Source organism: Bos taurus, chromosome 15, assembly GCF_002263795.3.
Source record: "Bos taurus isolate L1 Dominette 01449 registration number 42190680 breed Hereford chromosome 15, ARS-UCD2.0, whole genome shotgun sequence".
Lineage (NCBI taxonomy): Eukaryota > Metazoa > Chordata > Mammalia > Artiodactyla > Bovidae > Bos > Bos taurus.
In genome coordinates this window covers 42,187,137-42,209,803 of record NC_037342.1, presented here as the reverse complement: position 1 = coordinate 42,209,803, position 22,667 = coordinate 42,187,137, and the positions used below count along the sequence as shown (strand labels likewise).

The following is a 22,667-nucleotide window of genomic DNA, read 5'->3' as shown; positions in this document are numbered from 1 at the left end:
GCTGCTAAGCCTCCTGCCCAGGGATCCTAGAACTTACGGTGGTGTCATTTGAAACATTACTGATTAGTTAATGAGGAAGGTGAGTATTCACAAAACAGCCTTGCAAATAAGCATGAGCTCATGACAGTTTAAACCAACCTGTGCCTACTTCCCTAAGAGTTTGTGAAATCATCTTTTGGTGTCAAGGTGACAGGTCCAGAGGACCTGAAATTGATGCTGATCAGTTACTTTCCCATTACAGAGCTACAGATCTGTGCCTGAGCCAGCAGCAGGTGGAGGGTACTGCCAGGCTGGAGGAAGGAGCAGCAGGGGAGTTGGGGTGCCAGGGAGGTGGGACGCCGAGCGCTAGCTGCCTGGCTAGGACTTCATAGAAGTCATTTCACGTTGTGAACCCCTGACTCTTCCTTTTTGAAAACAGGAGGTGGACTGGCTGATTGTCACAGTCTCCTCTGGCTCCAGTGCCCCAAATGATCAACTTTGTGAAATGCGCTGTAATTGAGACTCTTCACAGGCTGGGACTCAGAGTTCGGCTTATCTGAAGACAGCATGCTGGCCAGTTTGACATCGTCCTCACCTCTTCTGCCCTTGGTGTTAGACCCCTGCTGCGTGGCCTGCTGTCTGTCTTCGGAGACATTTGCCTACTTACTTGCTCCACGTGCTGTGCAAACACAGCCCAAGCAGTTCTTAGTGGCTGCATAGAGGGGTGTCTGGGATATTGCATGTGGAGAGACGTGTGTGAGAGAAAGGCATGAATAATTAGAAACTTCTTAACGGTAGGGCCAGCACCGCTGATTAATCAGAGCCAAATTCTCCTGCCATGTCCGTAGCAGAGAGTCTTCATCACTCTCCCCGATTAGCTGCTGTTGTCTCTCACTTTTGCATGTCCTTGACTTTTAGAAAGAAAAGTTTTAAGATGATTCGATCCCAGTCCCTGTCTCTGCAAATGCCGACACAGCAAGATTGGAAGGGTCCCCCGACAGCCAGTCCGGCCATATCTCCTGCAACCCCCGTGCTCCCCGGAGCCACTCCCCTGCCTGCGCCTGCACCCTATGCCGTGCCCGAGTTCCAGCGGGTCACCATCAGTGGAGACTACTGTGCTGGGGTAAGGCATCTCCGTGGGCTCTCTGGAGGCTGTGTGAGTGTTGCATAGCACGCCTTTTGCAAAAGCTGGGGTCCCTGGGGTCACACCGAGACCCCAAAGCCTGGCTTGGTCTGTGAGTGTCCAGGAGATGGCGGGCAGATGTCTGGAGAGAAGGAGGGTTCTAGGCAAGGTGGTGGGTATGGGTGTGTGTCTAGGGTACTGCTGTCCTTGTGGGGAGGGCCTGGGGCTGCAGGCTGGCACATCGAGTGGCCTGTAGTTTCCATGTGGTCTCTGAGCCCAGAACCCCGCTCTCTGTTCCTGTAGCCCATTGGAGATGGTTCCAGTTTGGGCCCTTCAGAGTTCTCAGATGTTGAATGGATTCAAGTCCTGGTGTTGATTGGTTTGCATGCCATCAGGTATTGCTGATTCAGCTCTTCCTCTGTGCCTGGACTCATGTTCTTAAATATAGGCCAGACCCTCGAACTGGGAAGAGACCCTCGAACTTGACAAGAATGTGATCAAGCTTGGTTTGCCCCAAGTCAGTTAACTCAGCCACTGAAAATGTGCTAATTTCACCTGGCTGGATGCTGAATTTTTATTGCTTCTTGAAGAGAAATATCACTTAGCTCCAGGTTTGGTTCTGCCTTCCTGGCCCTCAACCTATACTCATGCCTCAGTTGGCTTGTTATCCTCTCTTCTTTTTAACAGTACTCTTAGGATATACAGTGTATCTGAGAAGTGTGACTTATTACTTGTATTGCAGAGTGACTTATTACTCTTATACATTTTCTTCTATTTTAACAAAATCAATAGAAGATCTTTGCATATGGCTTATAACTTAAAAGGCCCCAGAATTATAGCAGTCCTCTAGCTACCCGATTCGCCTCCCCTGAGGCAGTTATTGGTTTTGGTTTCTTATTTATTCTCACACAGTAAACTGTGTACCTACCGTGCTCATGGTTTCTATGTTCATGTAGTTGATTTATTTCTTTTTACACAAATGGTGGTTACCATACATTATACTGAGCCTAGGTTTTCCCTTAAAGGTATATCTTGAAGATAACGCTATATCATTCTATCAAGAACTTCCTTGTTTTTTTTTTTTTTTTAAAACAGGTGCAAAATATTCCACTGTGTGGATGAACCATACTTTAAGTTCCTTTCTATGGATGGGGATTTTGGTTGGATTGCAAATAGCACAGGCCTTGTTTGGAGATATAGCTTCGTGACCAGGAATCCATGGTGCCCACCCAACTTCCTGCATGTGGCAGAGTGGCCAAAAGGGAGAGTAGAGGGGGCTGAGGGCCAGCTGAAGGGAGGACATTGGCTGGTGTGTTAACTGGCTCTTTTCTATCAGTCTCCTTGTTGGCACATTGTAGGGCACGGAGCCTCTGAACCGGGAGACTGGTCCCCTGAGAGCCACCAGTTCGTAAGTGGCAGGCTGACCTTGCAGGTCGCCTTGGGCCCCATGGGTCTGCTGCCAGGCCTGAGGTGTGCAGTGGTAACAAGCTGGCTGGTCTGGTGGGATGCTGAACTCGTCTCTGATACCTCCAGGCCTGGCCTGAGCCCGTGCTGTGCTGAGTCAGTCAGTCCTGCAGATGACGTGTTTGGCTTTGTTGTGGGCAGGAACGTATTTGTCTCTGGTGTTGTCTGCTCACCTGAGCTCTCAGAAGCCATCAGAAGGTGTAAAATGGAGTTAATACCCCCTTATGGGGACATATGTAGTCAGGAAAGGAGAAGCTACTTCCTTAATAAAAAGCAAGGGGGAAACAAAAGTAAAAGTAGAAACACATGCATGGAAAGATATATACCTTCCTCTGAGGGTAGAGTTTTAGCTGCATCTGAGATGATCTATTAAGACATCCGAAACAGTGATAAAAATGTTAAAATTGTCCGCTCCGGAAGGTAGATGCACAGGTGTCTGTCATCTTCAGTGCTTGTCTGTATGTTCACAACATTTCAAAACTAAAAGTGATTTTTTTTTTTCACTGAAGCAGAGTGGGCCCCAGCCTTCCTCCTTCTGTGCTCCATCTTGCCACCTCCCTTTTCCGCATCTCTTATCCCCTCTTATGAATGAGTGACTGTTTGGCTGTTTTCTCCCCCAGCACGTTCAGGTTTCTGCCACACGCATCCTTCCCAACAGACAGAGATGAACACGTGCACTGGGAGGTGGGCATTTATCTCATTTGTCTCTGAGTACGAGGCAGCTCTGGGAAAGCAGAGCATCCTTGGGCTTCAGGAATCAATCCGTTCAGGGTCTGAAGTGTGACTTTCTGACTTTCTGTGATTTATCCTCTCTGGGTCTCTGTTTCCCCAGTGGTGAGATGAGTGGCAATGAGGACCAAAGTGAAACTTATGGAAAGGAACCATCCCATAAGCGTGTGTTGCTTGGGTGGATTGGGGTGACTGCCAGATGAATCAGAAGGCTGGGGTAGCAGACTGAGCACTCGGAAGGACCCATGTATTTTCTTAACTGATCATGATGATGCTCACTCCATCAGGGACACGGTCCAGGCTGGGCCTCTTCATGTGCCGGGTGCCGCAGCATCTGGCTTGTGGTTGATGTGCTGAGTGCTGGCCTGGGGTGTGCACATTGGAGTACCTGCCTCCCTCCCAACGGCCCCAAATCTCCTCCTGTGTTAGGGGGTTCCGTGATTTGCCAGGAGGACTCCTAGGACTCAGCGCATAACTGCACTCATGACTAGGATTTACTGCAGTAAAAGGATACTGAGCAAAATCAGCAAAGGGAAGAGGTACACAGGGCAGAATCTGGAGGAGGCCAGAAGGCAAGCAGCCCCTCCCAGTAGAGTCACCAGAATGCACTTAATCCCTCAGCGTTCACGTGTGACAGCACGTGTGAAGTGTCATCTTCCGCGGAAGCTCATTAGAGACTTAGTGGCTGAGATTGTTACCGGGGCTGGCTGCACGTCTGCAGGGCACACCCCTCAGTCGGAGGCTTGCAACAGGAAATCAGGCATGCAGCATACACCACGGTGTGTGCACAAACTGTCAGGCAGAGGGAGCCACTGTGCCCTCCATGGTGGGGATGCTCCTCAGACCCAAGTTCCCCGCTGTCTGTCCTGGGCCTACCTTGCGGCAGCTCTCACTAGGTCAGCGGCCTCAGGCCTGCTCTCTGAACTTTTTCCTGCAGATCACCGTGGAGGACTATGAGCAGGCTGCCAAGAGCCTGGCCAAGGCCTTGATGATCCGGGAGAAGTATGCCCGCCTCGCCTATCACCGCTTCCCGCGCACCACGGCCCAGTACCTGGGTCATCGGCGGCTGGACACCACGCCCCTGGAAGAGGGCCTCCCAGGTATGGTGCTGTGGCGGCAGCTGGGCTTCCAGCGGGGCACGGCCCGAGAGTTGGTCAGGATGTCTTACTGGCTGGATGTGTTTCCCTCAGATGGCTTCTCCTACGCTGATTTCTTTGCTAGTTTCCCAAGGGTTGATTCCGTGTGCACCAGGTGCCTTGCTTTGAGCTGAGCTGTACAAGTTGTGGGGAGTGGAGGGGCTGAAAGGCAGTCTCTGATCTTGGGAGATGGGCAGTCTCCGCCTGGATATTTAAACACAGTCAGACAGTAAATACCAAGTTAGTGGTGAGGTGCATGGATTGGGGGTAGGTAGAGAGGGTGTGTTCTCAGGGCAGGGAAGTTGGCTCTGGAGTCCAGCATACTCACATTCCGATCTAAGCTCCACTTTCTAAATACCTAAAGACCACTTTCTTGGGAAAGGAAGTTATTTCTCCAAACCTCAGTTTTTCAATCTGTAAAATGGGAATGCTAATAATATCTCTCCTTTGGGCCTGTTGTGAGGATGAAACGAGAGAAAGCATGTGAAGTGGTTGGTGCATTTCCGGATCTAGTGCATGCTCAGTTGCGTCTGACTCTCTGCGACCCTATGGACTGGAGCCTGCCAGGCTCCTCTGTACATGGGATTCTCCAGGCAAGAATACTGGAGTGGGTTGCATGCTCTCCTCCAGGGGATCTTCCTGATTCAGAGATCAAATCTGCATCTCTTATGTCTTCTGCATTGGCAGCCAAGTTCTTCATCACTAGAGCCACTTGGGAAGCCCCTGGATCTAGTGAGTGATTGGTACAGTAGTTATGTTGATGCTGTGGAGTTCAGGGAGCAGGGGATCGGAGAAGGCAGGATGCTTTCTGGTGGAATCTGTTTGGCCTGTGAAGGATCCAGGGGCAGTAGGGGCTGTAAGTTAAGCAATGTGAATGAAGACAACAGGAGACCTCGATCGTGAAAGCTGGTGGTGGGGAATCAGATGAGGGCCTGGTGGTCTGTGCCAGCACCCAGGACCCTGGGTGGAGTTGGTGCCAAGATGTCTCCTCTCCGGCTTCTCTGAAGCTCTGAACCTGGACTTTGGGCATCTGTTACCACCTGGGGCTCTGAGTCTCAGCCCTCCCGGGCCCAGTTCCCTGTCTGTCTGAGGGTTGATCCCACTTGCTCCACTGTTGGCAGGCAGAAATGACTGTCAAAGGTGTACTTTATACAGAACAGAGTCCTGGGGGCCTGGGTGTGAGTGTGGTAAAGTGCAGGCTGTGGTTGACCCAGGCTTTTGGACTGCCAGCATCTCATGGGCACTGCCCCGCATTTGGGACTCATGCCTGATGGGGGTGTGTGTGGCATCTCTTTCCCTCTCTGTGCTGCCTTAGCCCCTGGGATGGCTCACGTCTGCTCCAGGGACAGTCTGTTCCGAGCTCTGATGGGAGACACTCAGCCAGCCGCTTCGCCTTCCTTCCTTCCTTCCTTCCTTCCATTGATGATTCCAGGATTTCCTCCTGCCTGTGCTGGCAGTGGACAGCCCAGACCCTATGCAGGGTTAGCTGATGTGCAGAGTTGAAGCCCCTAGTTCTGCTGCTACTTAGCATAACCTGTTCCTTGGCCAGAACAGAGCTTGTCGAGAGCCAGGAAAACCCACTACAAGAGTGATGAGAATAACGCCCTATGATATATTTACACAGCATCTTCCTCTACCTGCCGCTGCAACCCTCACAGCAGCGCGTTAAGGCAGGGTGTCATCCTCAGCTGAGCAGACAGGGTCGGGAGGTAAAGTCCCATTTTGCTCGAAGTCATAGCTGGGAAATAGCCAAGAGGTGTTTTCTGGTTCCTATGGACTGACAGCCCATGGTGTGGGGACAGGCAGCTCTGTCTCTGGGGGCACAGGCTCCCTATTCTGTGCTTATGGGGAGGGCTGGCTTCTCCATCTTGCCCCTTGGCCGCCCTGGGCTCAGGAAGATGTGGAAGGACAGGAACAATTATATTCCCGCTGGGCAGTCCCAGATCCTGTCTGTTCTCTTATTAGGAGAAGATGCAGCTGCCCGTCTTAATAAGCTTCATGTCCCTGAACTACCCAGAAGATGGAAGCTCATTTCAATTAAGTTAAAAAGAAAAAAAATGAAGTGCCAGCTACTGGCCAGGGATGGTTCTAGGAAATGGGGACACAGCAGTGAACAAGATGAACATTTACCACCCAAGATAAAGACAAGAAGTCATCTTCAGTTCAGTTCAGTTGCTCAGTCGTGTCTGACTCTTTGCAACCCCATGAATCGCAGCACGCCAGGCCTCCCTGTCTATCACCAACTCCCAGAGATCACTCAAACTCACGTCCATCGAGTCGGTGATGCCATCCAGCCATCTCATCCTCTGGCGTCCCCTTTTCCTTTTGCCCCCAATCCCTCCCAGCATCAGAGTCTTTTCCAATGAGTCAACTTTCGCGTGAGGTGGCCAAAGTACTGGAGTTTGAGCTTCAGCATCATTCCTTCCAAAGAACACCCAGGGCTGATCTCTTTTAGAATGGACTGGTTGGATCTCCTTGCAGTCCAAGGGACTATCAAGAGTTTTATCCAACACCACAGTTCAAAAGCATCGATTCTTCGGTGCTCAGCTTTCTTCACAGTCCAACTCTCACACCCATACATGACCACTGGAAAAACCATAGCCTTGACTAGACGAACCTTTGTTGGCAAAGTGATGTCTCTGCTTTTCAATATGCTATCTAGGTTGGTCATAACTTTTCTTCCAAGGAGTAAGCATCTTTTCATTTCATGGCTGCACTAACCATCTGCAGTGATTTTGGAGCCCAAAAAATAAAGTCTGACACTGTTTCCCCATCTATTTGCCATGAAATGATGGGACCAGATGCCATGATCTTTGTTTTCTGAATGTTGAGCTTTAAGCCAACTTTTTCATTCTCCACTTTCACTTTCATCAAAAGGCTTTTTAGTTCCTCTTCACTTTCTGCCATAAGGGTGGTGTCATTTGCATATCTGAGGTTATTGATATTTCTCCCGGCAATCTTGATTCCAGCTTGTGCTTCTTCCAGTCCAGCGTTTCTCATGATGTACTCTGCATAGAAGTTAAATAAGCAGGGTGACAGTATATAGCCTTGACGTACTCCTTTTCCTATTTGGAACCAGTCTGTTGTTCCATGTCCAGTTCTAACTGTTGCTTCCTGACCTGCATATAGGTTTCTCAAGAGGCAGGTCAGGTGGTCTGGTATTCCCATGTCTTTCAGAATTTTCCACAGTTTATTGTGATCTACACAGTCAAAGGCTTTGGCATAGTCAATAAAGCAGAAATAGATGTTTTTCTGGAACTCTCTTGCTTTTTTGATGATCCAGCAGATGTTGGCAATTTGATCTCTGGTTCCTCTGCCTTTTCTAAAACCAGCTTGAACATCAGGAAGTTCACGGTTCACGTATTGCTGAAGCCTGGCTTGGAGAATTTTGAGCATTACTTTACTAGTGTGTAAGATGAGTGCAATTGTGCAGTAGTTTGAACATTCTTTGGCATTGCCTTTCTTTGGGATTGGAATGAAAACTGACCTTTTCCGGTCCTGTGGCTACTGCTGAGTTTTCCAAATGTGCTGGCATATTGAGTGCAGCACTTTCACAGCATCATCTATCAGGATTTGAAATAGCTCAACTGGAATTCCATCACCTCCACTAGCTTTGTTCATAGTGATGCTTTCTAAGGCCCACTTGACTTCACATTCCAGGATGTCTGGCTCTAGGTGAGTGATCACACCATCGTGATTATCTTGGTCGTGAAGATCTTTTTTGTACAGTTCTTCTGTGTATTCTTGCCACCTCTTCTTAATATCTTCTGCTTCTGTTAGGTCCATACCATTTCTGTCCTTTATCGAGCCCATCTTTGCATGAAATGTTCCTTTGGTATCTCTAATTTTCTTGAAGAGATCCCTAGTCTTTCCCATTCTGTTGTTTTCCTCTATTTCTTTACATAGCGGCAAGTGCTAAGGAGACGAAACAAAGCAGGGAGCGGGAGGTGAGATGCTGGGGCTGGTTGGGGTGGTTAGGTTTTAGGTCAGACAACCAGGACAGACCTCACTGGTGACTTTGGAGCCCCTGTGAGCTCCTGAGGTCAAGGACATTTTGCTATCACTCAGTCCTGTCTTTCAGACTTTCATCCCCCCCTCTGCCTGAAGAAGACCCATATTGCCTGGAGAATGCTCCCCCCAACCTGGGCTACTTGGTCCGCATGCAGGGAGGCATCCTCTATGTGTATGACAACAAGAAGATGCTGGAGCACCAGGAGCCCCACAGCCTACCCTACCCCGACCTGGAGACCTACACGGTGGACATGAGCCACATCCTGGCTCTCATCACGGATGGCCCCACGTAAGTCCCCTTCCCCCTCCATGACCAGGTGAGTCCACCTCTTTCTGCAGGAGCACTGCTCTGTAGAAGGGACCAGGGCAGGCCTTCTGCTCTGGGCTTTCCCTCAGTTAAACTACCCCAGAGAGGGCTTTGTGGGTTTCTCTCTTCCCAGTGCTTTTGGGCTTTTGCGACAATTTTTCTTCACAGACTGGCGTATTCTTCGAGTTGCTCCTGCCTGTGCCTTCTGCATGCACGGGTGTGGAGCTCCTGCTTGCCGGTGGCCACCTGTGCACCTTAAAATGATGGTCAGCCCTCACCCCAGGCCGGACAGCAGCGATGCAGAGAGTTACCAGCCCAGGGCTTTAGGGTAGATGGTGGGGGAGCCGTGAAGACTGTTGCTTCCGGTGTTGGTTTTTCCATGTTTCTGGAGCAGGGAGTGCAGAGAGCCTGGGAACTCTGAGCCACAACTCCCAGGATGCTTCTAGGCTTAGCTGGAGCTACCCTGGCAGGGAACTGTCTTCCTGAGTTCGGGCCCTCGCTCCTCAGAGAGCATTTAAGGGAATCAGCAGTGGAGGTTGCGCATGAGTGCCCAGCTTGGGGGAGCAGAGGAAGCTGGTCACAGCTGAGGGACTTCTCTCTTGTCCTTCTGTTTGGGTTTTGCTGGGAGTTGGGTGACGCCAGTTTCTACGGGAGGAGAGTGGGCCCCGAGGGGATGGACAGAGTGGGTCGAGGTCCTTGGTGATCTGAGGGCAGAGGGAAGAGCTGGGGGGAGAGTGGGATCCCTGGGAGCTTGCCTCAGCCAGTGTGAACAGAGGATCTGAGGGGAAGCCTTGGGGACAGGGCTGTTCCAGGAGGTGTGTGAGCAGCAGCTGTCCTGTCTGGGAGACTGTCAGGGCGAGTCCTACCAGGAGAGGGACTGGGAAAGATGCCCTTGAGAGTCCCGTCTGACCCAGACTCTGCCATGCTTGGCTGTGGGCTCATCCTGGCACACATATGGTGGTGCTGGTCCAGGCTTGGTGGCCGCTCTTTACAAGGGTCTCTGTGCCTGGGTGCCAAGGGAGCCGTGTGCATCTGGGGGCCACAGGGGAGCAGGGTGGCCCGACTTGTGGTTGCATGTTCCGTGTAGCTGTGGCACAGGCACGTGGCCAGGCCCCTGGGCTGGATGTGCGCTGGCTGTTGGCTGAGAACAGTGGGTGCTCCCACCCTCCAGTGGCCTTTGCAAGCTGGTGGGGACATCAGTTCTTTCATGGACTTCTGTCCTGGTAGCAACACCCCTATATCCCTCATCTGCCTACGATGCAGAACATCCACCCCTCGTCCTGAAGCCTCAGGGCTGAGAAATCTTCTGGGTGTCATCTGGTCACAGCCAAGGCGGGAAGGTCATGCCTTTGGATTTGACTGTATTACTGATCTTCTGGACAGAAGTGAAACTCCTTTCAAGGAATGAAAGCTGGCAGAGGATAGATGGGAGGGTGGAAAGATGGAAGGGCTGAAAGAGGGAGACTTTCTTTGAGTATCCACGAAGCTGAGTTGGACCCTTCACACCCTAAGCCAATTTGGCCCTCACTTCAGTCTTGGGTAGTACCATCTCTGTATTTGTTCATGAGAGACAGCAGCTTGAGATTAATTGCCTAAACCTCTAAAGCTCATACAGAAGGAATCTGTATGAGGTCAGCTCTCTGCTGCTGCTGCTGCTAAGTCACCTCAGTCGTGTCCGACTCTGTGTGACCCCATAGACGGCAGCCCACCAGGCTCCCTCGTCCCTGGGATTCTCCAGGCAAGAACACTGGAGTGGGTTGCCATTGCCTTCTCCAATGCATGAAAGTGAAAAATGAAAGTGAAGTCGCTCAGTCGTGTCCGACTCTTAGCTACCCCATGGACTGCAGCCCACCAGGCTCCTCGGTCCATGGGATTTTCTGGGCAAGAGTACTGGAGTGGGTTGCCATTGCCTTCTCCGGTCAGCTCTCTACTGGCCCCTATTGACTCTCCACGCGTTTCATAGAGCACGTGGCTGTGGTTACACAGTTTAGCTGGGTCTGTGGATAGCTGGCCCCTTCTCATCCCTCTCTGCTCCATCCTGACCTTACACCCAGGACTGGGTCCCCACAGACACCGGAGGTCTCCAGACTGGAGAACTGATGCGACTTCTCCTCAACTGTGGTTTCTTCTCCTTCCTGACCTGCAGGAAGACGTATTGTCACCGGCGACTGAACTTTCTGGAATCCAAGTTCAGCCTACATGAGATGTTAAATGAAATGTCTGAGTTCAAAGAGTTGAAGAGTAACCCCCACCGAGACTTCTATAACGTGAGAAAGGTGCGTTAGCGGGCCAGCGTTCAGAGCTCCTGTCCCAGGCCTCATTCCAACCCATTCCGGCCCTAGCCAGTCGGGGGCTGGTCCCCAATGTGGCCTTCCTATGAACAAAAGGAAAACTGGCCAGTCTTCCATGTGTCCGGCCACGCCTCAGATGGTACTTGTTATGACTTTGTTGTATATCTGTTAGAATGTACCATCCTGCTTGAAAAATAGAGCAGGACCTATTAAGAATTGAGACATAGAGCTTGCCTCAAATTTATCATGGATCGAAAAACAGTTATCAATGTTAAGACCTCTTTGGACTTGGGAGTGTGTGGTTTTGCTTCCTTTTGGACTGGGTGTGTTTAAGAACAAGTATCTGATGTGCTTCTCTCTCTGCCCTCTAGAGTGGATGAGCAGCCTACTCCTGGGCTCAGGGGCTGCAGTCGGGATAAGCCTGTAGGTTAAATGGTCGCCTCCTCCTGCTTTTCCATTTTATTCCATGTAACTAATATATATCAAGCATGGGATCAGTGCCAAGTGAGGGACATTTGATGCTGAGTAAGGGTCGCTTTCTGTCTATAAGCAGTTCCCAGCTGGTTACTGTTAGTTTGATAGGGATGTGATAGAGGTGTCTTTCAGGAAGAGGTCGGAGCTGAGCTGACTTAGAATGAGTTGCGCTCAGCTCCTGGGCTCTAAGGCTTACGTAAAAGTCTTGGGGATTTCCAGGCAGAGGTGAAAGGGCGTGTGTTGGATGTTTACCTTCAAGCACCGTCTGTTTCTTCTCTGTGATCCTCAGGCGCTCAGACAGATGGGTGCCTCAGTCAATAGGCCAGCTCCTCTCTATCCTGCCTCCATGAACGCTTCACCCTAGATGGGTGTCCAGGGAAATTCCTCACCCAGCTCTGGGCAAGCCTGCCCTCCGCACACGGGCATGCTCAGGGCCGGCCGGCCTCCTGCAGTGTCCTTGCTGACTGCGCCAGCTCCGACACTGTTTGCTTCTGAAGCGGGGCCCCTGTGGGTGCTGATGGGCTGGCCACCTGCTCTCTGGCCACTCTGTGGGTGAGAGTCCTGGGGACAGGGGTGGGGGCTGTGGTTACATACCAGAGCCAAACCTCGAGCTCTCTGTCAATCTGGGGGTTCGGGTACTCTCTGAATGGAGATTCTTTGAGTGCTGTGCTGGGCTGCACTCTGGCTCCACAGCCGTCCATAAACACAGGCCAAGGTCTGCTCCAGGTCAGGCTGTGCCTGCCCCTCCCTGTCTCCTGGGTGCTGACTGCTCTTACCCTGGAATTCTCTGCGAGGGGAGGAAGAGCTGATTCTGAAGTCAGGATGGGCTGGGAGGTGGCCTCCTCACTTCCAAGTGGCTCTCAGTGTCGTGGTGGCCCTGCTCTGAGGCAGGAGCTGTGTGTGGCCATGGGTCAGTGTGGGTGGTATTGTGAAATTACCTGCAGCATCATAGCAGATCCTGGGTCCTGACACCGTGAGGCCCAACCAGCAGGTGTGTGTAACTGAAATGATTGTTTTCAGCTCGGAGCTGAGAACAAGGGGCTGAGTGTGTTTGTTGCTTGGCAGTGGGGTAGGATTAGGCCTTACCCACTTTGCTTTGTTTCATACCATGGAGAGCAAACAGGTTTCATCTTCTGTGCCAAACTTGACCAATGGGTAGTGGCTACCTGAGGCTATTCCCAAAGCTTAGTGAAGGGTGCTGTAGTTGATTATTGATGTCTGCCATGGATGTGGCAGACCCCAGTTCGATTCCTAAGTCAGGAAGATCCCCTGAAGAAGGGATAGGCTTCCCACTCCAGTATTCTTGGGCTTCTCTGGTGGCTCAGCTGGTAAAGATGTGGATGCCTGCAGTGCGGTAGACCTGGGTTTGATCCCAGGGTTGGGAAGATCCCTTGGAGAAGGGAACAGCTACCCACTCCAGTATTCTGGCCTGGAGAATTCCATGACAGAGGAGCCTGGCGGGCTACAGTCCATGGGGTCGCAAAGAGTCGGACACAACTGAGCAACTTTCACTATGGATGTGGAAATAGTGTTGGCTTAGAGGCCAGGTACTGGCCAGCCCATTTAGAAACCACTGTTTGTTTAGACCCAGATCTTAGGTGAAAGCAAGGAATGCTCTTGGATCTTCCAGTGAATTGAAAGTGCTGACCTCCGATTACAGGCTGTCTTACTTGTTCCTAAAATAATCACCCTGGTAATTCTGAAGTTTGGATCCCGTGCTTCCTGGATTGTGCAGCTGTTTTCCTTCCTCACCTTGTGACTCACGGGGGTAAGCAAGGCTGCACCCACCCCCTGCGGTGTGTCACTGGGATGCCGGAGGACAGCAAGAAACCCAGAATGTGCTGAGTCATCCTGAGGTGGTTGAGCCCAGCTGTGTCCGGACGGCTGAGCTGAGGCCGGCTGACCTTCGCTTGTGCCTCCCCCACGAGCCCAGCCTGTCCCTGAGGGGCCTGAGCTTTGGGTGATGTTTTAACTTTTGGTGCTTCGTTTCTCTGATGCCCAGTGGTCTGTCTTCCTGGTAGGAGTGGCGGGATTAAAGGCAGGAGGGCCCCGAGGAGTGAGTGATGTGGCCGGTGACAGGGGCTGGCTGGTGGAAAGCTCACAGAGGTTCAGTGGATTGGATGTCGGGTTTGGCATGACTCGGAGATGCCTGGCCAGCTGTGGACAGCATTCCTTGGCCTGAAGTCAGTCGCCTCCTTACCCCAGCCCTGGCAGATTGCCAAGCTGGCCGCAGCAGGGACTGCAGAGTGTGGGCTAGTGGTTGGCAGCACCCTGGCCTGTGAGGTCACTGCCACCTTCCCTGGGACCTCCTGCAGGCCCCTTGGCTTTATGGAAGAGGGTCAGGCTGCCCACTGTGACTTCAGGCCATCCCTCAGCTTAGCCAGGGCTCTGTTTCTTTAGGGCTGGTGGCTGAGGGGAATGCTCTGGGGGTTCTAAGAGAGGTCAGTAGCAAGTGTGGGATTTTGCGGGGCATTACGTGAGCCCTCGGGGTTCTATGAGGAGGAGGTGGATATCACTGAAATGGTCGGAACCTCCCACACCTGTTCATTGGTCCGTTCATCCATCCATTGATTTCACATCATCCCAGGCTCTGGGGTAGGCACTGGAGACTTAGATGCACAGACACGCCCCTGTCCTTGAGGACTGAGCTTCCAGTCTAATGATGAAGTAGATAGAAACTTATTAGAGAGGACTGGAGGATACATACAGTGACAGGAATGTCTGTGCCAGGGCTCCAGGTTGGACAAGGGGAAAACTCGCTCGTTGTGTTTGGGGGATCAGGATAGGCTTCTATGTGGAGGAGGTCATAGAAGACTTCCAAGTGGATGAGACTGGTGGGGAGGAAGGAAGACATCCAGGCTGAGGAATAGCAGGGCTCCTCGGATACCTGTAAGTGAGGTGTCCTGGCTGGAGCAGAGAGCAGGGCAAGGTGAGACTTAAGACTGAACGGAAGCCTTGAATCCCAGGCTCAGGAACTTGGGCGTTATTTTGAAATGTTGGGCAGCACTGATGTGTTAACAGGGACGATGGCCAGATTTGAACTGTACTAAGAAAAGGTCTCCTGATGCTGTAAGAAGGGGGATTGGGCAGCAAGGCTACAGCGGGGAAGCCCAGTTCTAGAAGAGATACGGGGTGGGGCGGTCCAGCACCAGGGGGGTGCTGAGGCTCTGCACGCGACACCGAGGCCCGGGGGTCCTGGTTCTCGGTGCCGAGGGAGGCGGCTCGGCTCACGTGCTGGGCCTGTGTCGCAGGTGGACACGCACATCCATGCAGCTGCCTGCATGAACCAGAAGCACCTGCTGCGCTTCATCAAGCACACGTACCAGACGGAGCCCGACAGGACAGTGGCCGAGAAGCGGGGCCGGAAGATCACCCTGCGGCAGGTGTTCGACAGCCTGCACATGGACCCGTACGACCTCACTGTGGACTCGCTGGACGTCCATGCGGTGAGTGGGCTCTGCCCCAGGGCCTCACGCAGTCCTGGTGGAGGACTCAGCCTGCTGGAAAGCAGCCACGATTGGTCTTGGAGAGGGGCTGGCTGTGTAGGCATCTCTTTCTCTTCCAGCCGTGGGAACTGTGAGAGGCAGTTTATCCTCAGAGAGTAAGGGCTGGAAGCAGCCTTGGGACAGAGGAGAAGAGGGTGTGACTTGGAGTCAGAGACATTCCCCTTCTAACTCCCATTTCCGCTACGTAAGAGTTAAGTGCCTTTGAGTAATTCACTTGAGCTTTTATTTCCTTGCTTGTAACATGGTGACTACCACGTGCCTTAATGACATTGCAGTGTTATTAAAGTACTAAATGGAGGTGCAGCTGCTGTAGAAAACAGTGTGGCCGCTCCTCAGGAAGTTAAACGTAGAATTACCATATATTCCAGCAATCCCAATCCTAGGTATAGACCCCAGGGACTAAAACTGATACTTGCACATCAGTGCTTATCACAGCATTATTCACAGTGGCCAAAGAGTGTCCATCACCACTTGAATGGATAAACAAAATGTACACACACACACACACACACACACACACAGGAATATTATTCAGTCCTGAAAAGGGGTAAAGTACTGATAACCTGCCACATCCACAGATGAACCCTGAAAACATTATAAATCAAAGAAGTCAGACACAAAAGGACAAGTACTGCATGATTGCACATGTATGAGGCATCTGGAACAGGCAAACCCATGGAGACAGAAAGGAGAATGGTGGTTCCCGTGGGCTGGGGGAGGCGTCGTGGGGAGTTGTTTTGTGAGGACGTAGTTTCAGTTTTGTAAGATGAAGAGAGTTCTGGGGACAGATGGTGGTGATAGCTGCGCAGCAGTGTGAATGTACACTTAAAAATGGTTAAGACGGCACATTTTGTGTTGTATACATTTCACCACAGTGAAAAAATCCTAAAAGCAGACACTGAATGAGGAGATGTGGAGAAAGGGCCTTATGCAGTCCAAGCAGTAATAGGGCACATGTTATTACGGATGGCTCAGTATTCTTTGCTCGCTCAGCTAGCCCTGCTCCTAGAAGCACGAGGACCTTGACCCTGCTCAAGAGGGTCTCAGGAACGGACCCCAGGGCTGACCGAGTGAGGACGTGTGGTCCCGGCCCTGGGACTTTCCAAGCTTCCATGTACGAACTGACATAGAAGGTGCCTTTCAGTGTGGCTCACGGAGGCCACATTGTAATGGCTGGAGGAGGCGTGTGTCTGGTGGCTGCAGGACAGCGTGGTGAGCTAGCTGGTATTTCTTTCTCCAGGGCCGGCAGACATTCCACCGCTTTGACAAGTTCAACTCCAAGTACAACCCTGTGGGGGCCAGCGAGCTGCGAGACCTGTATCTGAAAACAGAAAACTACCTAGGAGGAGAGTACTTCGCTCGGATGGTCAAGGTGAGTGAGCCCTGGGCATCTCAAGCCCTCCTCGGATTCCCGACAGCATCTGCGTCCAGGGAGTGGGGGCCTGCAGGGGCTCCTGTCCTCTTCCCCTTCCTGAATCCCTGTCCATCCAGCTCAGGCGAGGGGCAGGCGCCAATGCCCAGTGCTGTGGCCCTGGCCGCCGGCTTCCGGGTGGGCAGGAAGTGCTGTGTATGGACTGTGCTGACTGCGGGCAAGAGGAAGGGGAGGATGTCCGTCCCAGCGCAGCCCTCCACAGCCAGGCTTGCTGCTCTGCGTGTTTGCAGCCTACACTGGGTACAGGTTCGCTCTGTTTGGTGACGCTTCTGCCCCCGGGCCTCTAGTCACACGTGTGACTGTGCAACCCAGGGCTTTCTTCCCCACGAGGGTGGAGTGAGTGCTAACAGAGGTGTAGATCAGGCCTTATGAGCTGGGGAGCTGGTGGCTGGGGGAGCTGCAGGGTCTGCTGCTGGGGTCAACCCAGGTTCAACCCTTGGGCTGATCTGAGCTCTTCTTTGTGCCAGGAGGTGGCCTGGGAGCTGGAGGAGAGCAAGTACCAGTACTCAGAGCCACGGCTCTCCATCTACGGCCGCAGTCCCGAGGAGTGGCCCAACCTGGCCCGCTGGTTCATCCAGCACAAGGTCTACTCGCCCAACATGCGCTGGATCATCCAGGTGCCCCGGATCTAGTAAGTGAGGCAGCTGCTGTCTCCCCGTGTCCTCTGGGGTCGCCAGCCTGTCCCACAGGATCTGCTGAGCCTGTTCCAGTGCCAGCCTAGGCCTAGTGCCCCTGGGACTCCCCTACAGAGAGGGGCGGTCTGCACAGATACTTTGTGATGCTTCAACACTGTTGTTTGAGGAACATATAATCGCAAAGGCCTGGTGGAACCGTGCTCAGTCACTCAGTCATGTCTGACTCTTTGCAACCCATTGACTGTAGCCCACCAGGCTCTTCTGCCCATGGAATTTTCCAGGCAAGAATACTGGAGTGGGTGGCCATGCACTCCTCCAGGGGATCTTCCTGACCCACAGGTCGAACCCGTGTCCCTTGTGTCTCCTGCATTGGCAGGCTGATTCTTCACCACTGTACCACCTGGGAAGCCCTGGTGGGAACGACTGCCCATCTTCTTGTCACTGTGATTTGAGGATGGACTATCTTTTTGGGTGAGGCTGGGAGTCTGCATAACCTGATGGGGGCCTACATTGCTGGCCCACTGCCTGGATATGGCTCAGACTACCCCTGTCCTCTCCAGTCTGGGCAATATAGGGCCCCTGGAATGTCTGGGACTTGTGGTTTAGGGGAACTGAGCTGAGTGGCAGGGAGTTGGATCAGCCTGAATCCCAGCGCCCCCCTCCCAGTGTGGCCTCTAGCTGAAGAAAGCTCACTGATGGGCATGGGTAGGTGCTGAGTGTGCCAACCAATGCTTGGTATTGCAGAACTTGGCGAGGAGGGGAGGGATCTGTGTTGGAGCCCCACCTCTGACCCTGCCCTGGGTGCTTAAATGGGGACTTGCTCTGCCTGAGGAAGGGACCAGGGCTGATCTCTGACAGGTTGAGGGGGCTATTGGAACCACCTTTATCGGCAAGTCTCACTTTCCCCCAGTGACATATTTAGGTTAAAGAAGCTGCTGCCAAGCTTTGGGAAGATGCTGGAGAATATCTTCCTGCCCCTTTTCGAGGCCACCATCAACCCTCAAGATCACCGAGAGCTTCACCTCTTCCTCAAATACGTAAGCACGGGTGGTGCCCAGGTGATGTGCCCAGGTGATGTACCCAGAGTGGAGGGAGGAGAAGACTCCCAGCAAGTTAAGTCAGCTTAGCTTCTAAGATCACTGGTGTGCCCCAGGCATGAAGTGTCCCACCCTAAGAAGCTGAATTTCTAGAATAACAAGCTTCTTGCAGAGAAGAGAAGTTCCCTTCTCCTCTGGGGTGGCCCTGCAGGCATAGGTGGGGTGATGGGAAGGCAGCCGAGGGGCAGAAAGACTGAAGAGTCAGTTCCTGGCCAGGCAGGGTGAAAGGACCGGGCCTGCCCCAGCTGCAGACATTCCAGACTCCTGCTTTCCCCTGGACACCAGTGGTCCTCACACCTTGTTTGGTTGAGCCCCACAAAATATGTTTATCTGGTTAGCTGTGGGAGAGGGGAGAAGGGTGGAGAAGAGACTTAACTAGGAAGGGCATCAGCTTGTCCCGCCCTCTGGGTACCCAGAACAAAGGTGGCTGCAGATGGTGAGAGGCAAGTTCAGTGCCTGGTGGAGGTTATGGTGTGGATGGTTTCTGCCAGGGAGGGAGGCAGGGAAGATCCCAGAGGGCTCAGGGTGAAGAGGTAGGGGTGGAGGGATGGCTGAGTGTATTTGTAGGGGGAGGGGTTGGGGGGTGCTGGACAGGCGGAGGTTTGAACAGGCGGAGGGCCAGCGTTGAATTTATGTCTTAATACCATCGACAAGCAGGCTATTGAGTGAGGAAAGCCCTGGAACAGAAGGTAGCTGGACGTGGGGGCAGGGGCGCAAGGTGAGAGTTGGGGGGCCTGCTCAACAGTAGAGACGTGAAGGGGGCTTGAAGTCATAGTAACAGTTCACACTGATGGCCTCCCTGCGCGGTGATCCACGCCATGACGCGATCTCGCCTCACCCTCAAGACTGCCCCATTTTACATCATTTGCTGGTAGTAGCCAGCATGATTATGTGTTGCTGTGTGTTCAGACACTGTGGATTATCTCACTTAATCCTTACAGCAGTCCTGTGAAGCTACTAGCTCCAATTTACACACCAGGAAACTGAGAGACCACAGAGCTGAAAAGGGGCAGGACTGGAATTCATACCCAGGGTCCTGACCCAAGTGTCATCGATCCCATAGAATCCTGCCTCCCATTAAGGAAAGTGAGGGGTATACAGGTGGTGGGTGCAGTTGGAGAACAGATGGGGCGTGGGCATGGCCTGCAGGTGAGCGAGGCGAGGAGTCGGAGGGGCCCTCGGTGCCTGGTTTTGCAGGGGAGCAGGTGCTGTGCCTTTAGGAGGTCACTGCCAGCTGTGTGGGGAGTGGGGAGGCTGGGGAGGAGGAGGAGTTGGGGTTTGGACAGATTCTGTGCTTGAGGCCCTTGGGATGTCCAGTTTAGGGCCCTGCAGGGGGGACGCAGAGCTCAGGAGAGGGGCTGACATTGCCCCCGTGCTGGGCCCTGAGAGTTCAGGAGCAGCATGGAGCTGTGAGTGCAGACAGAGCAGAACTCGAGGTCCCTCTGGCCCCCAGATGTGTCCAGGCCATGCTGAGAGCTGCAGTGGGGACTGTCATTTCCTTTGACATGTGACTGACAGAGAAGATTCTGGCAAGACCTTGGTGGTCCTTTGCTCCCCTGGGCCTATACTGCCGAGTTGGGAACAGGCAGACCTGGCTGGGGCTGGGCTGGGAGCCCCCCAGATTGAGCCTGTCCTTCAGGGGCCCCTTCCCAAAGCACTGCTGGGGCCGAGTGACGGGAGCCAAGTGGCCCTGCGTGCCAGCGCGGAGCCGAGTCCTCGCAGGTACGTCTTCCCTCAGGGCCCGACCTCTGGGAGGAGGCGACAGCAAGAGGCTGGTGCCTCGGGAGGGCCCATGGAGTGTAGGGCGGGCCCAGTGTCAGTGTATGCTGCGGGGAGGGCGTCTTCTGAGCTGCTCCGACCCTGCTCAGAGGGCAGGCTCCAGGAGCCAGGGCTCAGCCTTCCAAGAAGCCCTCTTGGATGGCGCCCACCTTGGCCTGCTTATGAGGCATCCCAGTGGGTTTCTCATGGCCACTCCAGGGCATCCTCTACCTGCAGCCCCGAAGAGTGCAGGCCCAGAGCCCATTTAGGCTCAGCTGGTGGTCTGACGTGGGCAAGTGCCTCCACCAGCCCTGCTCTGCTCTCAGCCAAGCCCACCCTCACAGGGCCACTTGAGCACTGAGTTAGCTGACGTGTGTGGTGAGTGCTCCAGGCAGGGCCTGACACCCCGTAGGTGTATGGAAACTCCTGTCCCCTTCCCCTCACAGCTGTTGTCACTGCTGCTGATGGCACAGCGGAGGACGGGAGGTGAGTCCAGCCGCCTCACCCTGCACCTGGCCTGGCCTGAGTTCCCCTTCACTGTTGCTGCCACACAGGGGCTTGGTGCTCTCTAGACTGGCTTCCGGGTACCTCTGGAAACCCTGGAGGGACAGCCTGGGGCGCTGTGCCCATTCCCCATCCCTGGGAGAAATGTGGCTCAGGCAGGCCCCGGGGTCCCCAGCTGAGAGGCCTGGGCGCCAAGGCCTTTAACAATTCGCTTGGCGGCCCGTCTGCCGCAGCTTGATGCAGGATCCCTCCTCCTGCCCAGGTGACAGGGTTTGACAGCGTGGATGATGAGTCCAAGCACAGCGACCACATGTTCTCGGACAAGAGCCCCAGCCCGGACGTCTGGACCAGCGAGCAGAACCCACCCTACAGCTACTACCTGTACTACATGTATGCCAACATCATGGTGCTGAACAACCTCCGCAGGTGGGTGAGCCAGCCCTGTGCACCCCTTGCACGGGGGTGCTCCCCAACCCACCACACTGGACCCGTACTCGCAGGGCCGCACGCACACACACAGGCCTGCTTGCTGCAACAGGCACCATCACACATACAAGGCGGCCAGCCCCCATGCCTAGACACATGTCCATACACACACCACACCTGTGTGTGTGTCCATCCCTGATAGGTTACAGATGCATGACCTTCCGACACATGTTCACTCACCTCCACACCAATGGCGTTCATATGTGTGTCCATCCGTTCAACACTTCACAGCACCTGCCAAGTGAAGGCCCTGTCCTGGGCCCAGGACACATAACAGGGAGCTAAACAGACTGTGTTCATGCCCTCAGAGCTTCCATCTGGTGGTCTTGTGTGCCCAGGCTCCCCCAGCGCACACACCCAGGCGGGGTCCAGGCGGCAGGATGCTGAACGGTCCTTCCCACCCCTGCTGGGTCTCGAGGCTGAGACCTCAGGAAGCATTAGTTCCTGGGTGAGGGGCTTTGAGTGGGACCACGACTGAAAGGAGATGCCAGGGGTGGAGTCCTGGGCTGAGCTTTCTGAGGCAGGGGCTCTAGTTCAGCTGTTGCTGCCCTGCTCAGGGGCTTCTGACATCTGGCTCCACTCTCTGGGATTGCCCCCTTCTTACAACAGAGTCTGGACTCGATGGTTTCTCAGGGCCTTGCCTGTCTGAATCTGGGCTGCCAGGCCCTGGGGGAGAGGAGGAGAGGATGGATGGAGGACTGGGCCCTCCCTCTGTTCTCCGGAGATGGCATCTCTTGGTTCTGAGGAGCTCTGGGCCTGGGTCTCAGATTTGGGGAGAGGTTGTTTCCAGGGTGCTGACCCTGCCATGGGTGACTGTCTTCCCTGGAGTGGGCCCTGAGCGAGCGGCGCAGGCCCACGGTCACTGGGGCAGGTGGACCAAGGGTCCTTTTTTACCATGAGCCTCATGCCTGCAGGGAGCGGGGCCTGAGCACGTTCCTGTTCCGGCCTCACTGTGGGGAGGCTGGCTCCATCACCCACCTGGTTTCTGCTTTCCTGACTGCTGACAACATTTCCCACGGGCTGCTCCTCAAGAAGGTAACCAGGCCCCTGACAGATGCCTGCCCTGCAGTAACAGTCCCGCCCTGGGGCTCCTCTGGGGAGGGTGGGGACCGCCTGGACTCTGGCCACACCCTGGGAGTCTCTGGCCAGTGATGCAGAAATGCTGGTTCCTTTTCTAGGCTTTGCTATCTGTAGTCTCTTGGTTTTATATTTAATTATGAAATAATATGATCAAGTCCATCCCAATTTAGGTTTTCAAAAAAGTGGAGAAATAGAAAAAAAATTCCTTACTGCTATCACTTGAAAAAAGCATCATTAGCTTGTTGTTATTTCCAATTCCCATCTTTTTTTTCCAGGGCATATTTTTAATAAGCTTATTATCATAACACACAGTTCCTTCTTCGTCCCCTAACTTTGTTTCACAAGCATTTTTCTGTGCTGTGACATGACATCTGGCTGCTCATCCTAAAGGCTGCGGAAGGACAGCCCTTCTCCAGCTGTTGCACAGAATCCATCCGACTTTTTGCTTGTGTAACTAATGCTACCATGAACTCTATGCATTCAGTCTTCTCCATATTTTGACTCACTTCCATAGGAAGGATATTTGCTCAAACTCCTCTCCTTCCCTGTTCCTAGGGGCCACCTAGCCATGCCTCATGGTTCTGTGTGGGGTGGGTGCTACATCAGAGAACCACTCTAGCCCGGTCATGTCCGCCCCTTCCCACCTCCAAGGAGT

At 53.4% G+C, this 22,667-nt stretch overlaps 1 protein-coding gene across 1 annotated transcript in view; it reads left to right on the top strand.

The window, feature by feature from the left end:
- Positions 1-22,667, top strand: part of AMPD3 (adenosine monophosphate deaminase 3) — a 53,321-nt gene that overhangs the window by 22,691 nt on the left and 7,963 nt on the right. Inside the window, 11 exon segments of the mRNA XM_059875104.1 lie at positions 898-1,102; positions 4,233-4,395; positions 8,513-8,518; positions 8,521-8,731; positions 10,896-11,025; positions 14,766-14,960; positions 16,261-16,392; positions 16,920-17,083; positions 17,998-18,124; positions 20,709-20,872; positions 21,847-21,967. Coding sequence (XP_059731087.1) covers positions 898-1,102; positions 4,233-4,395; positions 8,513-8,518; positions 8,521-8,731; positions 10,896-11,025; positions 14,766-14,960; positions 16,261-16,392; positions 16,920-17,083; positions 17,998-18,124; positions 20,709-20,872; positions 21,847-21,967 — 1,618 coding nt within the window.